General features: G+C 41.0%; 1 protein-coding gene across 1 annotated transcript in view; it reads left to right on the top strand.

Annotated features, from left to right (window-relative positions):
• Positions 1-456: 456 nt before the first annotated feature.
• Positions 457-17,980, top strand: part of LOC119882798 (eukaryotic translation initiation factor 4 gamma 1-like) — a 40,393-nt gene continuing 22,869 nt past the window's right edge. Inside the window, 8 exon segments of the mRNA XM_038693055.1 lie at positions 457-519; positions 9,455-9,507; positions 9,738-9,859; positions 10,715-10,801; positions 11,849-11,881; positions 12,832-12,852; positions 13,440-13,634; positions 14,020-14,122. Of these exon segments, the coding sequence (XP_038548983.1) occupies positions 9,785-9,859; positions 10,715-10,801; positions 11,849-11,881; positions 12,832-12,852; positions 13,440-13,634; positions 14,020-14,122 (514 nt within the window). The 5' untranslated portion in view covers positions 457-519; positions 9,455-9,507; positions 9,738-9,784.

Here is a 17,980-nt window from a genome sequence, read left to right as displayed (position 1 = left end):
TTTTAACCAAGTCATGCAATATAACATGCAGGCTTGTCCCATAAACAATGGCTAAAAGTATTTTGCTTTAGCTCAGATTTATCCCATGAAAATATTTAAAATTTTAATATTTAAACTCCATGCAGACCAGTTATTGAACCTATAATATAACGCATTATTTAACAATAGCCATTCTAATAAATGGCGGAACGATCTATATAAGGTGTCTAACGCTCATTTAAGTTTAAGTCAAATTACACATTTATATGCAAACCCTTTATCAGCATGGAAAATTATTTTTTGTTTTGAGAACAAAGAAACATACAAACATAGTAAAACGTCGCCAAGCGTGTTTATCACATGAAAACACAATTATGATAAACCGGACTAAAAAAAAAAGAAAAGAAAATACAGCGTTTACAGCCGTTGATGTGATTAATGGGAAAGTTTCACGTGATGGGATTTTGCCGGAATTACCTAGCTACCGGCTTCCGGGGAAATTTTCCGTCCGTCCGGCTCTGCGGACTCAAGGAGAGAAAGGTAACGACTACGGTCCTGAGTTAAATTCTTTAACAAAATGCTTATAATTTCAGATGAGTATAAGGACGCTTTTACATAGAGACTCGGGAAGGCCATTCACATGTACGTTTCGCCTTTTAGTCTGGAGATATACTTAGATGTGGTGACTTTTTGAGTGGTTGCTGTTGGTGCTCCTGCTGTGTTTTCAGGGATTAGCTAGCTAGCTGCTTGCTAGCATTCCATGCTAATGCGACGTGGGTGTTCTTTCTTCACTTTAGCTCCTCCGGCTAGCAAGCTAACAGTAGGAAACAGCCAAGGTGAGCCATAACTCGTGTGACGCTTACAAACATAGAAACGATATATTGTGAGTGTTGTGTATTAGATATGACACGCGGAAAATAGGCACAGCGGTGCTGTTCTTTTCGCCGGTTAACCTAATTCATGCTGCTAGCTACCCAAACGGTTGCTAGCTAGCTACACAGTATGCTATAGGCAGCAGTAGGTGAAATCACTGGTTGTGTCGAAGCCGTTCCCTGGGGCAAGCCTCGTAGCAGAAAGTGGTGGAGCTTGTGATCTCACACTAGCGAGCCTGGCTGTATATAAACAGATGTCTTCTGATCGTTGTGATTGTAAATAACTTGTATGCTGATAACTTCATACCTGAAACCATGTGATGGCGATGTAACGTTGGTGCCAGCAATCTGAAACCATTTATGTTTGGCGGTAAAGTAATGCAAAGGTTATCTGGTTGTGAACATTCTGCATGTTCATGCAGCAGGGTCTCTCCGTTCATGAGCCAAGCAAACGTTACTACTCTAGGTACCCAGACAACAATTAACATGTGACAGTAAGTTATGTGATGTCACATATTTAGTGGCAATTGAAACATATTTAAATGAATCATGAGACACTGACGATTTATGCTTCCCTATCGAAAAATGCTACCTTAATGCAAATTGCTAACGTTTAGCCCTAATCCTAACCAATAGACATGCAAAGAACTGCCAAGGAACACATCTCGATAGGTAGCATAAATCGACAGAACACCGGTGGAGGGTGAAGAGGGTTGGACACTGATTTGACAGGACAGTTGTTTTGAACCTTGAATCCGGTGACACCTTCATTTGAGGCCTTGCTGAGTTGGTTGACAGGTCGCTGTGCCTTCAAGTTAGGCACTGTGATGGAAGTAATACTGCATGGGGGATCTTTGTAAATATGGCATTTCCCATCATCTCCCACTGAACAGCATCCCCTGTAATGCATTCATACTAACGTAGGCTGTCGCAGTGGTGATGTTGCTGTTAAACTGGGCGAGATGCTGCGAAACCGAGGTGTCTGACTCATTGTGGCTAGTTACAGTAACGTTACTTTTTTTTTTGTCACGACACTGTAGACAGCACTGGCTAACTGTCTAGCAGTTAGTTACTGAATTTAAGAAGCATCTTGAGCTATTAAATACTAATGTGCGAGCTAATAGCCAGTAGCCACCTCCTCGGCTCGCTAGTTATCTAGGTTAGAAACGTTGCTCCCATTCATTGACACGACCGCAGCCACGGCTGTCGTCACTGCCGAGCCCTTAAAACCTAGTGTGCTTGGTGTGCTTGGTTATGATTTACAAGAAATAGATGGTTGTAGTAGCCGAAATCAGTTGAGGTGTGGCTGGAATGAAGCCGGCAGCGGGGATGTGCATCGCGCCAATAGCAGGACAAACCACGTGGTAAATCCAGATTGGGCCTAGGAAAGTTAGCAACAAGGCTAACAGCACAACACGTCTTCGCACCCACATTTGTAGATGTTTTGGCAAGACCGAGCGTGTGTATTCTAATGCCATGCACATTGCTGTCTGTGTCGTGTGTGTGTGTGTGTGTGTGTGAGAGAGAGAGAGAGTGTGTGTAGACGGGCAGACACGCCCCTGTGTCGTAGCAAACGTGTCCCACAGTTGAAGCCGACGAAACACCTGGATAGTTAGCATGGTATGATCGTCGCAGCTGTCTGACACTGACATTGTGTCAGATTGTTGGTTTAATGGGAAGCATCGCCGTTGTGTTCATTTTTAAGCCGTTTGTTGATCACTTCACCCAGCTTGCTGCGGGAGGCCTGAGGCTGATGTGGAGGACTGCAGACATGTGACCTCAGCTGAGAATGTGGGTCCAAAATGGATGCAGTTTTTTTTTATGCATGTCAGCGGGCACCATATAGCTAATCTAGTAAGATGTTCATTCCATCAGTCAACCAGTAAATCATTCAAACTTTATTTGTATAGCAACTTTTCATACAGGTCAGTGCAGTTCAAAGTGCTTCACAGATGACTGACAAGCCGATAATAACACAGATGTGTAGACCATAATAGAGTGAAACAAAATCTAGATAAAAATTAAAAAGAAAAGGTAAAATGATTGCAATAAAGTAGATTTAAAAGCTATGCTAAAATAGAGTTGGATAAAAGCTAGACTAAAACCTAGATAAAATAGATAAAGCTAATTAAAAAAAGCAAATAAAACATTAATTTTAAATAACTGATATAATAAGATTAGAATATCTGATTACATAAATGCAATAAAATAAGTGACTACAATACAGTAAATACTGTTTATAAACCACTCTTAATCTAAAAGCCAGACTGAAGAGGTAGGTTTTAAGTTTACGTTTAAAGATTTTAACACTTCCAGCTGCTTTCCGATCCTCAGGCAGACTGTTCCAGCCGCTGGTGGCATTAAAAGTTAAAACCTGCATCATTAAAGGTTTTAGTCTTACACTTAAGAATAACTAACAGGTGAGTGCCTGAGGATCTGAGGGGCCGTACCAGTTCATAAACTGCGAGCATGTGAGACATGCTGTATATGCTGGTGCAAGACCATAAAGCATTTTGGAGTTCTGAATCAGCTGTCGCTGATTTAAAACGTTTTTGGGTCGACCAGAAAGGAGAGAATTTCAGTAGTCCATTCTGCTCGATATAAAAGCGTGCATTAGTCTGAATCTGTCTGTGTTTGTAGCGGTGTTTCCATCTGTGTTTTCTAATGTGATACTTCAAAATGCGCACAAAAATACATTGACGTGACCCCACGTGACATTTAAAGTTTAGTTCTGAGTCAAAGAACACACCAAGGTTGGTTGGCTTGTGGCAAGTGCAAGGGAATTTAATATGGCATTAAGTTTCTCTCTTTAGAACCTGTGACTAAAATTTGTCTCTACGAACATCCACCTTTACGGCCCATCAGTCCAGGACAGTATTAAGCTTTAGCCAGAGTGAATGAATGAATAGCAGAAGTGCAATCATGGGAGAAATGCATGATGTGTTAGAGCTAGGCTGTCAGTTTGCCTGACATAAGGACACTACTGAGTTTCCTGTTGTGAAACTTTAAAGTGTAGAGCCTGGGCATGTGTGGGTTTTGGCTAAATATTAGTTAACCAGAGGAAGGTGGGGGGTGCTGGGCCGGACAGGCTGTGCTGGTGTGATGCTGTGTCACTCTGACTTAACTTTCACTGTTTGTACATCCTTCTCAGCTTAAAATGTCTGACTGAAGCTACATTTGCTGCTTGTCACTGACACTTAATGCTTGGAAATGTGATCATGGTAGTAACCAAGGTCAGCGGCAGAGCAATATTGTGAAGAATGCATTAGATCACATAACTCCTTTTCAACATATTCCTGCAAAAAATGAGGGCCGCTGGGGCCGGGCTGCCCCTCTTTGCAAGTTCTCTAGTGCTGCAGACTGCTCCCAGAATTTGTACTAATCACTCATTTTCTGCAGACTAACCTGTGTGGTGTTGACAGCAAGCGTCACTTTGACAGTAGTTGTTTAAGAAGCCGGCCACATCTCACTCCTTCAGGGTAAAGCATTCCCCCAAGCTAAAGGTTTGTGTGTTCCCCAGTGAGAGGAGTAATGCCTGTGAGGCAGTGTAGGTTGTTAGTCGGAGACCCTCTTTTAGCCCTGAGATTGTTTACTCAGCATTTCATCTCCCAGCCAGCCCCGCTCTGTCTGACAGTCTTTTTGTCTGTGGATGAACTGCTGCCTGACACCCCTCTGTTGTCGTTCCTAACCCTAACTTATATTGTTGCCATCTCCAAGCTCCAAGGCTCCAGTATACTGGGGATGAGCCTACCATCAAAGCCAGGGATTTAAGCAGGCTGTATGGAAACCCTTGCTCAGTTAAAATGCATTATCTTCTTTTGTTTGTGAGTTGATATAGTCATGGTAACAGTGGTGATTACAACCATTTCTGCAGCGAGATTTCCTCTTTAATAAAAACACCCTGATTCATCGTGACTCAGGCTTTTTACACTGCTCTGTGTGTGTGTGTGTGTGTGTGTGTGTATCAGGGAGATGGGCCCTGTGTGTGTCAGTGGCAGAGATAATGTAGGCTTCGGCTCTAAATACCAAATGTGTCAGTACTGCAAGGACTATATAACCTAAGGAAGATGATTACAAAGGGATCAGGAAATGCCCCAGTTTCTTCATTCATTGGTATTATAGAATTGTAATTGTGCAAGACTGCAAGCCTACAGTCTAATTCACAGTCTTTAGGTTCACATGAACTTTAGGTAACTGATGTGTAGTTTCCTCCTCATGTTGCGTTACATAATCAATCAGTTTTGCTCAGTGAGGTAAAAAAGAGAACAATGAAAGTGCACTTATATTAGATCTAGGGATGCACCGAAATGAAAATTCTTCACCGAGGCTGAAACCGAATTTAATGAAAATTTGCTGAATACCAAACACCGAACAAGTACATTCACACTTTTTCCATTTATTTTGCTTCTTTTTTACCATTGCATAAATTAAATAGTGAAAATGTGCTTTTTATCCAGTGTTTCCCACATGATTTGGAGAGACTATGGTGGGTGGATCCGAGGTCCATTAAAGTAAATTACATGTGTCCATTTAATTGTAATGGACTGCAATACTTGTCTTTGTAAAGAGAGAAAATGACCTGCCTGTCAGCTCACTGGTCCGTTTCCGTGGATTTACCATAAAGGCCTGAATACGTGTGCACTCCATATTTAGGTGCGGCTAGCTTAATCGTCTTCTCACAAACGAAAGACAGAAACACTGAAAGCGGGTCAGACAGTTTGTTGCCTTTTTTAAGAAGTCAAGATGGAGTGGATGTGCTAGGAGACAATTCAGGATAACTTTCTCTGACACTTTAAAATGCTTCCACACTGCCGACATGTCACCGTAATTGTTCGGTAAAATTTTGACTTTTGACTTATTTTTGTTGCTGTTTTCGGCTGATTAACTTCGGTGGCCGAACATTCGGTGCATCCCTTACTAGATCTTTACTGATACAATACTAATAGAAACTTTGTGCTTCTGACCACATTTCCTGAGTTACAAAACACTGATATTCTGTATTTTTGGCGTGAAGCTCTCAACCTAGATGGACATGGAATAATTTGGGCTTTTAACAAGAAATGCTGTCCAAACTGGTGCAGGAAATAAATAATGCAGATCTGACAGTTTTGACATCAAGCAGTCAAATCTTAGTGTGTAACGGGACCTTATGACCTCACAAAGGTTGTTAGTTAGGTTGGAAGGTCACAGACTAGGGCTGAACGAATTTGGGAGAAAATCTAATAGCGATGTTTCTGCCAGATATTGCGATTGCGATTTGATTTGTGACTTTTTTTTAAAGTTTAGCTCAAGTTCAATATTTATTACCAGTCTATTTTTGATGGAAGCTGTGTTAGGCAGCACAGAACAGATGAACCAGGCAGGAAGTCAGACACAGAATGGCAGAGAGAATCCGGTCGAGTTTCAAAATAAAACATCCAAGGCAGACTCCCGATCGTATATCAACAATAAACACCGTTAAAACAGACAAAAAAGACACAATTTAACTATGTAGCCTACTTTAACAATGGTAGATGCACAAAATCAAGGACAACCGAACAAATCAACAAAATCTGAACAAGTCAGCAAAATCTGACATGCTAAACGCTCTGGGATATGTTGGCTACACAGAGTGTAACGGAACGGGTTCACAGAGATCTGTTATCCGTAGTTGAAGCACACAAAATGTAAAATTAAAAACACATCAACAACGTAGGGCAACAACGCTCCGCTGCTGAAACACTTCACTGTGAGTTGACTCCGGGTTAAAAATGCAGCACAGCCGCTGCCTCTGTCTGTTCGCCTGATGCCATTACCCCACGATTTCCTTCAGTTTCGTCGTTGTAAAAAGTACACGCCCTGTGCCCGCTGATTAGTGAGTAGGACCATAACAGGAGACACATGGCGCTTGTAATTGGTTAGAAAGTCTGTCACACAAGGATGACAACAGAAATTTTAACTGCATGACTGTTAAAACGGGTTAGATGCGCTATTTAATTTACATACATTTTAATCGCTGTCTTCACGATTAGCTAATCGCGTTCTTTCAAATCGCAGTTTCAATTTGAAAACGATTAATTGTTCAGCCCTTTCACAGACACAATTGTGCAGTTGTTTGTGGACATGGGTTGTAGGGCCGCAACTAATGATAATTTTTGTATTCAACTAATCTGTTAATTATATATTCGATTAGTCGACTATTCACGATTATTTTTGTCACCCCCTAACCTTAATTAAACCATTTAACTAATTAAATATTTTTCAAGTTGATTGCTAACACACAGCCTAACTAGCTAACGTTAGTAAGTGAATGAGGTTTACTATTCAAAATGAACACTAGTGTCAACACCAGGAGGAAACCAGAGATGAAGACAAGACACCGTCGGCTACTCCTATTATTCACTGATTTATACTAACTTTAAAACTTTAACAAAGATTTTTGCCATGGAACTATTATAAAATAAAAGCACATTAAAAGCAAGTACTATAACCACAACTGTACACTAACAAGAAGAAGAGAGAATAGAATAATAAAGTAGCAGCCCTCTTTCATACTACTTCTGTAGTTTATTTTTCCAAAGTGCTTGTAAGTTTTATAAGTGGGGAATGTTCTGTAGGCTACCTCATGAGCCAGATGTTTCTTGATTTACTTAAAAATGTTAAGCCATTACTCAGATTGTAACGATAGAATAACAGAGGTACAAACATTGAAACTATCTTACAGTAGTGGTCCTCTGTCGTTGCTGCTGTGCTGTTGCTGCTGCAGTGGTCTGAGTAACTGTGGGCGTGACTGGCCGGCCAGCACTGCTAACCTCGCAGGCACTTGTGGAGCTTCTCAACCCCTCTCAAATTCTACACAGTTGATTTCTCGCATCAAAACTTCTCAAAAGTGTGTTTAGTGATGAAATAGTGTACAAAACTTGTAAACCTCTTTTGCTTTCCGCTTCTCGCATGAACGCACCTTCTTCGTGAGTAGTCTTTTTGTCAGACAGTGGAAGCGATACTGCCCTCAGCACTTCCTATATTGCATTGTTGTTAGAAATGAACAACCAGAAATGTTCTTAATAAGAAAATTGCTATCTCTTCCTTAAACAGCATCTCTGTAACGATGCGTCAGTGAAATTTCACATCGAGAAATTTTTATAGTTGACGTTGTCGATTACGTCCACTAATCGTTGCAGCCCTAATGGGTTGTATTGTAAATGTGACTGGATTAAATGAGAGAACTTTGAATTATCCACTGGATGACGGTGATTGACGAATGTGATGGTAAAGATAATTCAAGTGGTTAGGAGAGAGAGAAAGACATTTTAATTTTCTTTATTTTCCGTATTTGTATTAACTTTGTATCTTTCAGTAGAGGAAACATACCTAACCTTTCCGTGTTGTCTCTATTTTTTTTTTTTTTTTACCTCTCAACAAAGTTAAACCTTACATTTCCTCCTCTTCCAAATAATTAGCTTTCAATTGTGATGTATGCTCTGCAGGTTCTTCTGCTGACAGTAAACAAAACTCAGTTCACTTTGGCTTCTGGTTGCTATAGTTAAATGCTTACTTTTACTTAACTATAAGCACAGTGTTACATTAGAAAGTTGTGGCAGGTGATATCAAGTGTTCTGCGGATATAAAACATGCAAAAAAATCTAATTATTTATAACATGCTGTGAAAATTAGTTTGCCAATAGACAATCCTGAAAGGAAGTTTTTGTTTAAAAAAAGGTGAGCCATACCTTTAACATTCAAAAATTAATTGTATGATGGTACTGTAGTAATTATAATTTTGTATAACCGTTGCTATGTAGCTTACCACTAGTTATTAATTCCAGTTGGACAAAACAGCAGTTTAATTTTGTGGGTTGTTTTCAGTCATTAAATCCATGTCCAAGAAAAAAAAGTATGGTAAGTCTCTAATTTGTTAATAATCATAACCATTCGTGCATAACAATGAGTTCAACATCTTGAGAGTTTGCTGTCAGACTTACTTAATGTCCCGCCCCGTCCTGACTGTGATTGGTTGCATCGACTTTATAAAGAAGATATTTCAACAAAAGTCAACTAAATAGCTAAATGGCCAGCAAGCCAAAATCAAAATTGTCTATTGTATCCCTATAGTCTTCAGTCTTACCACTTTAGCTGCAGAACCTCAACTAACAGTTGAACTGATGTGGGCCAGTAAAACTTGTTGTTTGTGTAATGGGCTCCTCAAGCGGCCCTCAGAGCGACCAGCCCACCGGGATTGTGGTCACAGTGCATCTCTGACCACCTCCTGAGGTGGTTTGGCCAATCGGCCCTCAATGCGTCTGGGGTGCACCTGTACTTTCTTTTGGCCAGGTGTAAATGGGACCTTATTGTTTGTAATACTCCGGTTGAAAACACCACTGAAACTTGCCCATAAGGTTAAGTTTCAGTGGTGTTTTCAGCATGCACAGAATGCTCATTATTTTCTGCCTTGATGGTCTTGACATCATCAAAACAAATTGCATGTTGTACCAGCCTTTACACTTCCTGTCTGTTTGGTATATATTTAGTTTGGTTACCTAGATGCTGTAGAGTATTTCAAATGCTCTGTTAGTCAGTCCACATAGTCATTGTTAACAAGGTTTCTCTTACTGTCTGTCTTTTAGGAAAAAACGTTTCTCAGTGTAACCACACTCAGGACCTGAAACGATTCTTAAATGTGAGTATCAATTCTGAGTTTAATGCTCCAGCTAAATCTAAATAATACACAACTCAAACTCTGCTAATTTAATTTTCAAAGACCTATTCAAGTAAATCTTTACCTGTTCTCTAAAAACAAAATGGACCACTTTCCACTCCATCCTTTCTGCTACACATGATGTTTGTTGCTCATCAGGCCTCACTGCTGTGGTACAAAATGTGACAACAACTTTCTCTCTCTTTCATCAGATTTGTACACAGGTCCACATCTGCCTCCCCATGCAGAACTCCATGAAATGAATAAAGCACCGCAGCCTATAACAGGACCCCCCTCCAACCCCCACCCTGCCCCCTCCCCTGGCCTTTCACAGGTAAGGTACACTGTTACCTAACATCCTGTATTGGATCTTTTAGGAGTCTTGCTGCATCCCACTTTGTTTCTAAAGAAAAGGGCTGTTGTAGCAGCGTTTATGTGCTCATAATGAAAAGCAGATCACACAACAATGTTCTCTCTCTGGTGTAGAAAGATTGCAGCAGCCGCCCGCAAGCCCTTCTTTGGCACAACTCTCAACCATGTAGCAGAAAGTCCTTTCCAACCTTGCCATCGCATTATGAGCTGACTGTGTAGCTTGCATCATCTGCATTGTTCTTATTAGGCCTGAAAAACGTGTGGTTGATACCCCATGGCCTTCTTTAAAACAAGAGTATGATCAAATTCAGAAAGTTTTCCGTCCTGCTTAAGATGCAGTGTATATTCCAAAGGAGACACTGTTAGGCCCTTTGCCTGCTCCCCATTAGCTTCAGTATGAAAAGATGCTGGTATTCAGAATCAGAGTTTTATTTCCATGTAGTATTTTACATGTATGTTTGCGTAAATACATAAACATGGCAAACAGATGCAAGTTTAATAAGATGCAGTAAAATAATTATACAACTAGTGTACAAGAAAAACATTTGCGTTACTCTGGATTTGTGTTGTGTAAACATAATACAGGGGGAGAGGATTTGTATTTATATACATGTATAAATGTCAAATAGACAAAAACATAAAAATTTAACAAATATTCCAAAAAAAGCTGAATAATATGACCACAAATATCACCCTCGGTACTTGAGCGCCTATGCACTTGCTGACCACTTGTCTACTGTTCATCCTCGCCTTCGCACTTTGTATTCCTCCTGCGTCCCAGTCTTCTGCTGTTTATATCACTTCCTGTCTCTTGCAGCCCTCATTCACCCCTGGGCAGCCCCCCTCTGTTGTGTTTGCCACCCCACCGCCTCCACAAATGAACCCAACACCACAGCCTCGACAGGTAGGCCTGCCCACTGCTCCCCCAGCCCACAGCACACGTACTTTGCGCAATTCCAGGAAGAAATACTTATTCCATCACATATCAGAGGCAGTGGTTCCTAAGATATTAAAACAGCTGTTCGGGTGCAGGAACTTATCCCTTCTCACACAATTTATTGAGTTATCTTCTGTGGAGCATTATGAATCGAATACTAGTTCTGTTTTATTTCCTAACCATCACTTTTGTCTTATGAGTGACAGACAAACCAATCAGGATAAAGAGTTGGAATGAGTGTCATGGTCTTTTATTCTTGTTGCAAATGTCCCTGTGTGCAAGTTTGGCATAATTGCTGCTCACTGTCGCTATCTGAAATCTTCCCAATGGAGAACCTAGAGTAGTCTCTGACTCCCTCATTTCTTTGAATGCCTGCATGTCTTTTTGCCTATTTCTCACCAGTTCTGCACCCTTTTAACTGTGAGTGTCAGCCTGTCCTAGTCTCACAGCTTCTGAACCTACGTGCGTACGTGATTTAAACTCTTTCTTCTTAATGCTCCTAACTGACTGGGGGAAATGCAAGTAGCTCAGTCTGCATTTGTTGTAACTGATAAATGGTCAACCAATAGATCACCATTCCCATATTTCTTAATTCAAGTTTAAATGTTTCGCACAGTCTTATTTGTAGTTATTTATCATTTCTAGTGAAGTCTACTGTATTGATTGAATGAATCTTCTTCTTCTTTTTTTTAATCATTTAAAATAACATTGTGATATTGTTAATAAATTGGTAAGAAAATGCCAAATGTTGGGTCAAACAAATCAAAACCAATCAAGAAAAGGTAGTCTGTACTGAAAGCGGGCATGGCTGTTGGTTTCGGGAAGCCAAGACTCCTCCTGTATGTCGGGAAAATTGCTTTCCACTGTTTTCAGACTGTCTGAAAGACAGTTTTCTATTAGCCTTTAAGTGCAGTTGCAAAGGTGCAGAACTGGAAAGAGCCTGTCAGTGGAGAGTAAAGCATGGATATAGTGCTTTGTCTTTAACCCCTGCCCTGTCTGACTCTCCTCCTCTAGTTTGCCCCAGGGCCCAGGCCTATACACCAACAGGTACTAACACCACAACTGACTAACATGAGGGTGGGGGTCGGTGGGTTTCATACCCTCTAACACATATTAGAAGCAGTGGAGAAAATTGAGATGCCTCACTGTGTTTTGTGACTAAAGGACTAATAACATAATTGTGGCCATCCTCACTGAGAGCCACACTAATGTTAGACCATGAAATTATGTGAAACTAAAAGAATAAAGTTAGTTTCCCAAACTTCAGACATGTAGCAGCGCCACTAAATAAAGAAATTAAAGTAATCTCTTCATCATTAATTCATGAAATGATACCAAAAATGCTATAAACATAGATAATTGTACAACAATTTCCCAATGCGGTGCATCAGAGCGGTCATTGCTACTGCTAATTTCTAAGGCCCGTCCCTAAATGTAGAATATAAATTTAGCTTGATGGCTGAGAATATTAATTACTGTTAATAAATATTTAACATATGTCATACTATTTCAAAAGAGGTATTTTAATATAATATTTCATCAACTGTACATGTATGCTTTAGTGAATTATAGCTGTAGCTAAATATAAATATGAGAGTAAGAGTTTCCAGTGCAAAGGTTGACCTGAAAAACAGGTGTTTCACCAGCTTCATAGAAATGTTATGAGAAAGTGATACTTTTGATACAAAAAACAACAGCAATGAAAACCAGGCTGTCTCTTTGTTGAAAAAAGTAAATGTCTAGGTGATTAATGCCAATCTCCCAGTTATAGTTCTTGAGTATTAGTCTGCATCTTATTTATATAGACCTGGTTGATTTGGATTGACTGTTCTGCCTATTCTCTGCATGCTGCTTGTTAATTCACTGCTTGGCTCAGAACGAATAGTTTCTGGGCACTTTGCTCTAACTGATTGTGGTGCTCTCTTTTTCTCAATCCTTCCCTTCCCACCCTCTTCTTGCTTTCCATTTGATGTGTCTCTGTGTTTGCGCTGCTGAAGGGAAGCTTCAGGTCACTACAGGTAACTCAATTTCCTCTTTCTTCCAGATTTTCCTTCGGTGTGTTTTTATTTTTTTTACTTACCCTCTTGAGGAGTGCATACGTGTGTGTCTAATATTTGGCAGTGTTGTGCTTTGTTGGCTGGATGTCATTTTGTTGGCTACGGCGGATAGCTCCCAGGCCAGCAGCAGAATGTAAATGAGGAGGCTCTGAATGAACAGCATTAGCTGCTTTATCTCTTCTGGCTGGCAGGGCCAATATGTTTCCAGTTGGAGTCTAGCCATACATTCATGGACAAACTATGAGCCTAGCTTTTTAGGGTGGACAAGCTAGCTCCACTTGGTCCAAGAGACAAGGGGGAAGGTTTTTATGTCAGAGGTTTCAGAAAGGCAAATAATAATTCCTTTATTTGTTTCTCTCTATTTTATCCCCATTTCCATCCCATTCCTCTTCCCATATTTTCCTGTGGCAACTCTTTTGTCATCTACATTTGTTCTCTGTCCTCTCATCACTTTTCGTCCTTTATTTATTTATATCTATATTTATTTCTCACCCTCAACATTTCTACCTCATCTTCCATCTTGGTTTGCTTCCCTACCTCTTCTCTAGCCCTATTACACCAACAGGGCCAGCCTGCCTCCCAGCACTGGGCCACGGGGTGTCCCTCCCAGCAGCGGTCCTCGACCTGTGACACCCACCCACGTCTACCAGCCGGGCCCTGGCTCCCAAATGATGATGATCCCAGGGCAGCAGTTGCCCTTCCCCAGCTCACCACAGGGGCCTGCTTACTTCATACCGGGACAGGTAGGGGGCACAGACTGGGGGGTGTTAAAGTGGGGATGCTGCCAAATATTTTTTTTTTTATTGGAGCCAGCTGGTATATGGACAGCTAACATAACACCCCCACCAAATACTTTCTGGTATCATCTGTCGTACTAAGCTTTTGTTGTATTTTTCTTGTTTGAATATATTCTATAAACATTGTATCCACACCATGTTGATGAGTACCGTCAAATGTCCTAAAGCTGTGTATTGTCGAGAGAAGGAAAGGTATTTTATTGTGCAGGCCCGTGTTTGCGCTCCTGATTTATGTTGCTCTAATGACTGTGTCTCATAATACAGTTTCTCTCCTCCCTACCCTTGCTCCTCCCTTCCTGTCTTCCATGCTCCCTCTTCTTTGCTTCCATAGTACCGGTCAGCAACCTACGTGGCCACACCCCAGCAGTACCCAGTCCCAGCAGGCACCCCAGGCTTCTACCCAGGCACCAGCCCCGCTGAATATGGTACTTATGGTAAGAGGCTCTACCTGGGGCCTCACCTGAGCCACTCGCACACAGATAGACACTTAGCTGGGTTTTTCGCTTAACACTTCTTAATGTAACACAGGGACAAAGTCCAATAGAGTTCACTCAGCATGGCAAGCAACAGAAGCAGCCAAATATATATAGAGATCGTATTCATTTTAATTTTCCGTTTGTAAACTAAAACGGAGTAGTGTGGATGGGGCTTTAACCTCAAGTCAACCCCAGATGACGCTTGTTGTTGCTTAGGACACTTAGTAGTTAACATGAAATGAAAGCAGGAAAGAAACTCACCGCTCAGAACCTGCATCCAATCTTGCATGCACGCACACACAAAGCTGTTGTGCTTCAAAGAAGATTAAGTGTGTACAGTGACTTCCTCAGAACCAAAGAGCATGTGTGTAGGTTGTCAGTCGTGCAAAGAGAGTCAGCAATCACACAGGGAGAAATTAGCGGAGATGACTTTCTTCCTATCCAGCATAAAGCATATAAAACCAATGAACTGCAGCTACAAGACATGCTGTGTTGTCACTGAAGGGCGGGGCTGCATTCTGGAAAAATGTTCTAGTTATGCTGTCATAGTCAAAGCAGCTTGAGTGAAAAGATAAAAGCATGTTAGCATAAATAACATTTGCATTGACTATTACAGAATAATGCGATGTAACAGTATAGAGTATGTTGCTATTATAAACTATCTCGGTTTATACACATTTTATGAACATTTCTTTTGTTTATTCCTTCCAAACATTCTCTCTTGTCACATTACTTCACATATCCTGCTAACTACAGTTGCACTACAGATGTTTGCTGTTGATCCCACGTGTTGCCACACCCTCTAGAGGTGGCCGAGTGTTGGTACATCACAAGAAGTGATGATGCCCTGAAAAAAACAAACTCGCTGACCCCCCCCACTAGCAGGCATCTGAACTATGTGTTGTCTTTGTTTAAACTGTAGCTCATCAGCAATAGAATGCACTGGCCTGAATACAGGACTGTAAAAACACAATTCCTCCTGTTAGGCTTTCCATGGCATGCTCTTTGCACATGTGCACCGTATGATGTGAGTGGAACTTGAACAATACCTTTGCCCACTCTGCACCTGCGTATGCATGTTTTAAAAAAAATGTGGTGAATGTTTAGTAAATTTAATTTATTGTTTTCAGAGTCAGTTGGTTTATACCACTGTCTGTCTGATGTTTTCAGACAGCTGATTATCATAGGGCAGTTGGTCTGTTTGAAATGCAGCAGCAACAATATGTTGATTTCTAAACAGAAGTGTAACTGGCTTGCATCTAACTTTCTTTGTCGCTGAAGAAAAGATACTGTAGAAGTTCAGTGTATTAGGTAGGGCTGGACTGAATGTCATTATTTTTTTTTTAGCTTCGATAGTAATTAAGAGCGAATAATCGAAGCTGTGTGTGTGTGTGTGTGTGAGAGAGAGAGAGAGTGCCCCGTTTATTTATTCTCATTGCGTAGGCTAACTAAGTGATTATTACAAAAATGTTTTAAACTTTTGTTATGGCAAGGCTAGCAGACCCAAGTAGGAGTTACATAAAAGAGGAATATTTATTGCAGGGTTAAAGGGATCGGATATTGAGACGTGGTAGAGTGAAAATGGATGCGTGCTGAACCAGGTTGGTGGTTGCTGTCCAGCGCAGGGGAAACCGTAGCTGAGAGTCCAGAGTGAGAGAGTCTGATCCGTGCATGTCCAGAGCAGAATCTGGAAATAGTTTATCCGGGTGGGGGTCCAGGGAGAGCAGATGGGATAAGCGCCATTTCCAGTAGCGGGACTAAACAACACATTATGCAAAATTCACTTAACTTTTATAGCAACTAAATGCTCTTCTACTACAATCAGCCACATTTAAATATAATTATTTAAATGTGTTCATTATGTTGTTTGTTTGTTAGAGCCTGCAGTTTGCTGATTAGATTAAAATATAGGAAATTTTACTGTTTTGATCTGTAATGAAATTATGCAATTGTAAAATTAATAAACACCGTAACTGCCACACTGCAGTTGTCACCACTCAGTTTAAAGTGCTCCCAAACAAATGAGGGCTTCGTTTTGTTTTCCCTTTGATGTCAACTGGAGCGTTACGGTCACTGCTGTGTGTGGAGGTCAAGCGCGCGGAAAAAAAACCCTCAATATTCGAATCTCAAAATTGAAAATCAAATGTGTACCCAACGATCGAATATTCGGGTCCAGCCCTAGTATTAATTAGCTTAATAAAGTTAAGCAAAATGCGTTTATAAAGCTTCTTAAATATGCTATTTTCTTGAAGGGAATTGTGTTATGTGTTTCTAGCAGTCACAAACTAACAGTGCATTTTGTTGTAAGATGTCAACCATAAACTTGTGTTTATGTGTGGATCACCGGTGCATTTTGTAGCAGCTTGAGCTTGTCTGGCTAGATTGATTTAATCAGATACTTGAGCCGGAGTTGACCCCACAGGCTACCTAAAATGGAAAAACTTTTTATCAGCCCTGTTTGGACAAGTTCTGTTTGTCAATGTAGGTCAGGTCAAATAGTTGTTAATTTTGCTTATTGCACTTTCTTGTGGTTGTACAAGAAATGTGACCTGATTAAAATGAGCTTGACCCGACAGGCTTTTCCATGATAGATATGTCCTCTGTTTCCACATGCTGACACATTTTCGTTGAGCTTTATTACTTTTGTAATATTGATCTTTTGTTGCGTTTATAAGGCTGATGATTGGACAAGCCTCATCTTTTGAGAAAATATGAGCATGGGGATTCGTTTGAGGATGCAATGACTTGGTATACAAGAGAAGACCTTCCAGTGTCATTGGGGAGGATTCCGGTTTTTTCCAACTGCTTTAGGGTTCTCTACTTTTTTGAAAAAAAATAAAAAAAACTTTCCCGCTTTTTCGTCTGACGGCATGCAGTATGTCTATTATTCTTATTGGTGTGACTCTCTCTCTGCTAATTTACTGTTCACTTCACAATAGCAGGCTACTGGTGGGAACAGAGAGCTGTGCTGCTATTTATGCCAGATAGTTAAATGACCTCACAGGCCATAACGTCCCATGTGTTTGTGTTGGAGGGTGCGTGTCACATTAGTCATTCTGCTTGTCACATGGAGTGTCCTGCCATGAGATTGACACATGAACCTAAATAACTAGTCATGTGACACTGAGATATGGCTCTAAGTCTCTGGTCACTTATAGGCTTCACCGCTATATTGGCTTTGAAAGTGCAGAGGTTTAGAGGGCAGGTGTACAGGTTTCCACCGTGTCACAGAGGCAGTAAAGGAATACACAGATATACTGAATATCTGGGAATGGCTTTCAGGACCTACAATGCCAAACATAAAATTCTGGTTACTACATAGTAACAAGCCCAGAATATTATTCAAACACCCCCCTTGAATCCTAAGTGGTGCAGTCTCTCTGACCACTCAGTCCTTTTCCAGCAGGCAGGTAAACACATACACTGTGCTGACTGAGTATGGTGACTATTTTTAAGAGTCCCACCCCCCATGCTGAGTGATTTGCTTAACTCATCTCACATACATGTACATACACACAGCCCCCACCCCCTTTGTAATAGGTTGTCATCTTTGCCAGCATGGATCAGATCACTTGGCCAGGGTGGAGAGAGAGAGGGGAGTTTTCCGGCAAATCAGAGCCACTCTGAATGACACGACTGAATAGCTTCACTTGCCTGTCGGTACACTGACGGGGGAAAGGGAGGGAGGCAGGCAGGGAGGGAGGGAGGGAATGAAGGAGAGAGGAAGGCAAGAAGGCAGGGAGGCAGTGAGAGAGATGGAAAAAAGTAAAAGGAAGGGAAGAATCAGGAAGGTCAGAGGGAGGAGCAAAACTGAGA

This window comes from Micropterus salmoides, unplaced genomic scaffold (genome assembly GCF_014851395.1).
Source record: "Micropterus salmoides isolate LMB-PRFRI ecotype aquatic unplaced genomic scaffold, ASM1485139v1 Ms_hic_scaffold_3, whole genome shotgun sequence".
In the NCBI taxonomy this organism is placed as follows: Eukaryota; Metazoa; Chordata; class Actinopteri; order Centrarchiformes; family Centrarchidae; genus Micropterus; species Micropterus salmoides.
The sequence above is the reverse complement of the archived record's forward strand: the minus strand, read 5'-3'. Positions and strand labels throughout refer to the sequence as shown.